Raw genomic sequence first — 6,000 nt, 5'->3', positions numbered from 1 at the left:
ACCCCCTCTCCATCAGAACATACAATGCACAGAAAAATCTTGTTGCACCAAGAAATGAACTGAAGGTCGGACGACTGGTTATATGGGACAATTTACAGTTCTCCAGAAACTAAGGACAAATTAAAACTTTCAATTTATTGCTAGGCATCACAGATTTACTAATAAGTGGGATGATGAAAGTTGAAGCAGTTCCTTTTCAGAATTAGGTGTTTTTTTTATGGGCAGAATTAGGGAGGAGGCTAGGGTGGACAAAAAGTGCTTTGTATCTATTTACTAGTGCCTAGATGCAGAAGATGGTGATGAAGAAAGGTGTTTGTCAACAACAACAACACACAGAAGAGTTAATAAAATAAATTATAGACCACATTTTCTTTTCAAACAAGCTTTAAATAGTCCATATGTAACAGAATCATGTGTTACAGACAAGAAATTCTTTCTGCCAAAACACAGGATGAGTGTTTTTCCCCATCGTTCTTTCAAAATTACAAACTTAGGAAAAATATTTCAAGAAACTAGATTTTTAAAAATAAAATTATGCTAAAAAAACAGAGAAGGCCAGTAAAATAGACCGGTGAAGTACATGAACAAGTCATTAGAAGAATGTCAGGACACGGGTACTTACAAAAAAAACACACAGGAGTGGACATAAAGGCTTTAAAGATACACATACTATGCAGGCTAATTTAAAAGGAGCAGAATGCATAGGCTTTATTGTAGCTTCTGTAATTCATGCATTTGTGTGTGCAGATAAAATACACTTAAAGCCATGTACTTAAATGCCATCAAGAAGACACCTGAACTCTCCCCAGCAACATCAATTGACTTCAGGGAAGAATTAAACTCAGTTCTGTTTATTTTTTATACACTGGCCCAATTCAAACCCATAATCTGTAAGAAAGAGAATAAAGTAAAAGAAAGAAACCAGGTATTTTGTCTGAGCCACTCAGAGACACTGGGACTGAGATCCAAACCCATGTTTTCATCATGGCTGACAAGGAATATAATGGCAGCAACACCAGCCCAGACAGTTCTCAGCTGTGTTTCAGAAAGTGGCTCCAAGAATGATCCAAAGGTAGAGTGGGGAAAAAACACTGTAATACACACATACATAGATGGCTCTTTTTAGAACAAAATAAGGTGGCACTACTGCGTATGTGGCAATATGGAGTGTGCATTAAGATATACAAGTGAAATCTGCTTGGGGCACCTTCACTCAGAGGGGTAGGTCTTAAAATATAACAATAATAATAATACTTCTTTATACTTGCCACTTGTTAGCAATTGTTTACATCGTAGAAAAATAGATAGTATTTTGTAACAAGAAATATAGTTACTTTGTTAAAATGGGCTATTTTAAACCAGCTACTATTCTTTCATATAAAGAATTTCTAAACAGCAAAACAAAAATAGGTAATACTGAGTGCAAAACAGCCAGTGGTATACTTTGCATTGGTTTGAAACACTAGTTGCCAGCTACTATAATTACACGTTCTGTACACTGTACTACAAAAGTCTTCCATCTTTTAGAAGCTTTGGGGTTTTTGTTTTTCTTCTCCCTAGGTGGCAAGCAAGTATTTAATCTGAGTAAATTCAAACTCTGGAAGTTAGAAATAATTTCACAATTGGTCTTCGCTATCATTCTCTCACATTCCTTCTCTGACGTCGTGCAGCAGCACTTTCTACTTATGGCCAAAAATCCCTTAAGTTAAACAAAGTTTAGACTGTAGATACTTAGAAGTTTAGCTTATAAATTCACATTCTTTAAAAAATCATTTCACTAATCTCCCACGTTTACATTTACACCAAAGAGAAAGCTCAAAAGCCTCACTTCATGCATTTCATTGTCCCCACTGAAGACTGAAATAGAGTTCAGATAAAAACCCATTTCCAACAGTTGGTATTAAGTTTTAATGCTACAAAGCCAGATGGTTCCAATGTATAAGTCAGATTTTGTTGTGGTCTCCGCCAACAGTTTCAGATACAAATAGCTAATTCCTAGTGGCAGTGGTAAAGGCATTATCAGTACACCATGAACACCACAAATGGAGGCAATTTCCAAGCATCAAAGAACAAAAAAAACAAACAAAGAGCACCCAGAAAAGAAAGAAAATACATCAGTGAAACATTCTTAGTTGAACAGAAGTCTCTCTATTCTCTTCATTCATCTCACACCTTTTCAACTTTGGTGGGGTCATATGTATCTGAAAAAAAACCAAGAAAATATTGTTAATAATGTTTTCCCTAGTTTTTATTTTAGAAAAGAAGCTAAAACTGGACTTACAGCCTTAAATTGTGTAATTTGGGAATAACTTGGATCAAATGCATGGAGATAGAATTTGGAAAGCCTTGGGTGGGTAGGAACATGTGCACTGAACGCTAAGTGACTACTTCTAGTTTTCAGATGCTTTGAAAAGGAGAGAAGACTTAACATTTGTGTCCCCCCCCCCCCCCCCCCCCCCCCCGCCTTGTACTGAATGCTAAGGACAAGTAAATGCTTTAAGCATCCTAGCAGGGTGTTTAAGACTGGCTGAAGAAGTGATGATGCCATCCAACCATCAGGGTCTTTTTCATTCAATTGCAAATCCTTGGTTTCAGATTAATTCAGCAGAATACAGGAAAGCACAGCTGTGTTGCATCACTATGGCTAGACTGTCTCACTTCAGTCTGCAGAACTGCAGCTCACGTTTTGAACATTATTCACTAAAGCACTTTACTGGCTTACTAGCACTGCTCTTCATTTTCAGCCCACTGCTTATCAGTTCACAGGACAGACCATATGTTGTTTTTCTTTTCCTGAATCACCAAACATACTCTTTTATCAGATTTTTTTTTATTGGATTTATCCCAACATTGGCCACGAAGTGAGCAGACAGGAGCCCTTTCCTTCACCTTTGTGACTTTGGGTAAGGATTGCACTGAACAGGCTTTGCCTTGTGAGATATGCCCTCCGCCATCATGCATGCATCTGACTTATCCTGGGCTCCTGGGGATGCACAGTCACAGCATGGAGGAACCAGGGCTGCCTACAGAGGAATCTGTAGGCACACAAGAGCCTGGACAAACCAGCACTGCAGCCCATGCTACCATGTGCTACTTGCTGCTCTTACGCAATCTGGCCATCTGTGTGAACCTTAAATGTCCCTCTTGTAGGCTGTACTCCCACAGCACTTGTGTTTAAACAGTTGAGCGTGAAAATAGTTGCACAAATAAATATCACACTTTGGAGTAAAACAGTAACCCTCAGGACTTTTATATTGATGTGAGTGAATGTCTTCATTCAAACAAGCATAAAGATCCTCAGAGGGAAACTTCTACTCCAATGTGCAACTGTCCATCTGCAGCATCCAGACTCACATCAAGGTGGGGCTGGCTAAGGAAGAACTTCTGGATTTGGCCCCAGTGCGTGGATTCCTATTGCAGGATCCTTTATCACTTCTCTTGCCTACTCTCTTCAAATTGCTAGGTCAGTCAAGAAAGGAGTCTGTGCCAGCAACATCGTGTTTTCAGAACTGCTTATCACTATTAAGCCTCCTCTGGCATTTCCAAACTTCAAAAACAGATGCCATGTGAATGCAAAAAAAAAAAAAAAAAAATCAAGGAGAAAATGTTTTCGAGGGTTAGTGCACTCCAGGATAACGCTGCATCTTTCTAAGCGTAATGAACTGATTGTGTGGGAAGATGTCTCTAAAGCGGTAACATCTTTTTCACTGTAAATATTTTGCCATCTAAACTGCTAGAACTGTTCTGAGTGAGGTTGACCTAACAATAAAAATGGATTTACATCCAGAAACCTGATTTTCCTAAGGTCAGATGAATTCACACTAATAAAACTCTCCACAAAACTGCAGGTGCTCACTGTTTTGGGGAGTCAGGGGGGCGGGGGGGAGACAATGAGGCCACAAGACATGGGAGTCTCTGTGTGGCTCAGTTTATTCCTTGGAAGCTGACCCATGCCCTCAGCACCTAAACCAAGGACAGAAATGGGCCAGGCTACGGCCCAGGCTCACTTCAAGGGAGACAAACATTGGAGTTCTAGCACTGAACAGAAATGTTTATTCAACATTTGGTTAAGCTCATTTTAAATGCTTTGTACAGCAACAAAGCCAGATCAGCAGCCTCATGGAAGCAGTCTTCAAACAGCAAAGGAGAAAATATATCCACTGCATTTGGAAAAATTTGGTGATGTTCTTCTAATGGCAGTATTTGCATAGTAAGATGAGCTTCTTGCACTGAGTTTCATCAGAGCTTTTACTCTGAGATGACTGTTCATATGCCAAGCTGCATTATACGTGTGAAAGCCTGTTTCTGTTAAGGGCTCTAGCCTCTATGATGGGCCCATTCTGCAATTATAAGAGTAGCATCACCCTACCTCACTCCAAATAGTATGGCCTTTGGCAATACTCTTTAAAAGCTATGAATACAAAGGTTTTCAACAAGAAATCTGGAGAGGGGCTTTCTTCATGGGCATGTAGTGATAGGACAAGGGGGAATGGCTTTAACCTGAAAGAGGGTATATTTAGATTAGATATTAGGAAGAAGCTCTTCACTATGAGGGTGGTGAGACACTGAAACAGGTTGCCCAGAGAAGCTGTGGCTGCCTAATCCCTTGCAGTGTTCAAGGCCAGGTTGGACAGGGCTTTGAGCAACCTGGTCTAGTGAAGGTGTCCCTACCTGTGGAAGGGGGGTTTGAACTAGTTGATCTTTCCAACCCTGACTATTCTATGATTCTATGATCTTGAAGGTCCCTTCCAACCCAAACCATTCTGATTCTATGCTTAATTCTCATTTTGTCTGTCAATGGTACCAGTAAGCTAATCTGGAAGTTGGAGTGAGAGTTAACAGAGGAAGACACAATATTAGGCCTTTCTACAAACATGAATCTTCAGTCATGCCTCATTAAGGTGAGGTGAAGATCCTGTGGCCATCAACAATTCAGGGTCTCTTTGGATGGGAAGAGACCAGTGGTGTAGATGCTTTCCCCTCCCATGTGAGTGTGTGCTACCCTGTGGTACTGGATGTGTGCAACAGGAAGGGACATCCACCACGCTTATCCAGGAATGGGGAGGGCTGTTACGTCTGTGAGGGAACTGCTGCAACAGGAACACACTGCAGAATACAAGCCTGGCATTGTCAGCAAGAGGGATAAATTTAGACCTAATTTACTGCAGAATAAATCTCCAATAAACACACATAATCTGTTTTGATACATCCCTGAAGTCATGTCACCATAGCAGTTATTTTCTTCACTCCAGCAGCAACCCCAAGGGAGAAAAGCATACGAAATGCATGTAGGGCATACTAGACCTGATGGGTACAAGAAAGCTGAATTAGCCTGTTTGGAAAATCTGCTCTTGAGAAATACAGTTCAGAACAGAAAGAGACATACAGCTGTGAGACAGAGAAAGAAGACATGAAGGGAAAGGCTGTAAGACTGCAGGAGTCAATACTTAGAACTAATACAAATATTTCTCTTCAGATGGAAATACATAAATCCACTTTAAAGTATGCTCTATTTAGTTTCTGTCCCTCTGTGCTAGAAGACTGTGAACAGATTTATATCAGTGAAGTTTAATGAATAACCTGCGCAGATTTCAAGGGAAAGTGTTAGCTGTTACAGAGAGGACAGTAAAAGGAAGGAGGAGATTAATATTCATTTAACAACCTTCACACCATACATTTGCTCACTCCAATTAATTTAATGGACTAGACAGGTGGCTTGGGAGATTTATCCTTTAACACAGATCTATGGCAACAACTGATTTTCAGTGTTCAACACAAGGCCATATGAAAACCATTTTGAAGACAGAACAGCTCATACACTTTGGGGATGCATATGGACTACACAAGTTTCTGTACTTTTGAGAGATGAGGAACACACACCAAACCCCCCCCCCCAAAAAAAAAAAACACAAACCACAAAAGGTGTTCACTGAGAAGGTCAACTTTCCATTTGACCTGGGGTAACAGTTATTCCCAACATCTGAGCTAGAAAATATTCAT

General features: G+C 40.1%; 1 protein-coding gene across 2 annotated transcripts in view; it reads right to left on the bottom strand.

The window, feature by feature from the left end:
- Window positions 1-366: 366 nt before the first annotated feature.
- JCAD (junctional cadherin 5 associated) overlaps window positions 367-6,000 on the bottom strand; it is a 63,145-nt gene continuing 57,511 nt past the window's right edge. For both annotated transcript variants that reach the window (XM_062617345.1, XM_062617346.1), the window contains exon 4: window positions 367-2,201. In XM_062617345.1, the coding sequence (XP_062473329.1) occupies window positions 2,167-2,201 (35 nt within the window). In that variant the 3' untranslated portion in view covers window positions 367-2,166. The remainder of the gene's footprint in view (window positions 2,202-6,000) is intronic.

This window comes from Pezoporus occidentalis, unplaced genomic scaffold (assembly GCF_034315485.1).
Source record: "Pezoporus occidentalis ecotype Australia unplaced genomic scaffold, CSIRO_AGI_Poc_V1 ctg195, whole genome shotgun sequence".
Classification (NCBI taxonomy): Eukaryota; Metazoa; Chordata; class Aves; order Psittaciformes; family Psittacidae; genus Pezoporus; species Pezoporus occidentalis.
The sequence above is the reverse complement of the archived record's forward strand: the minus strand, read 5'-3'. Positions and strand labels throughout refer to the sequence as shown.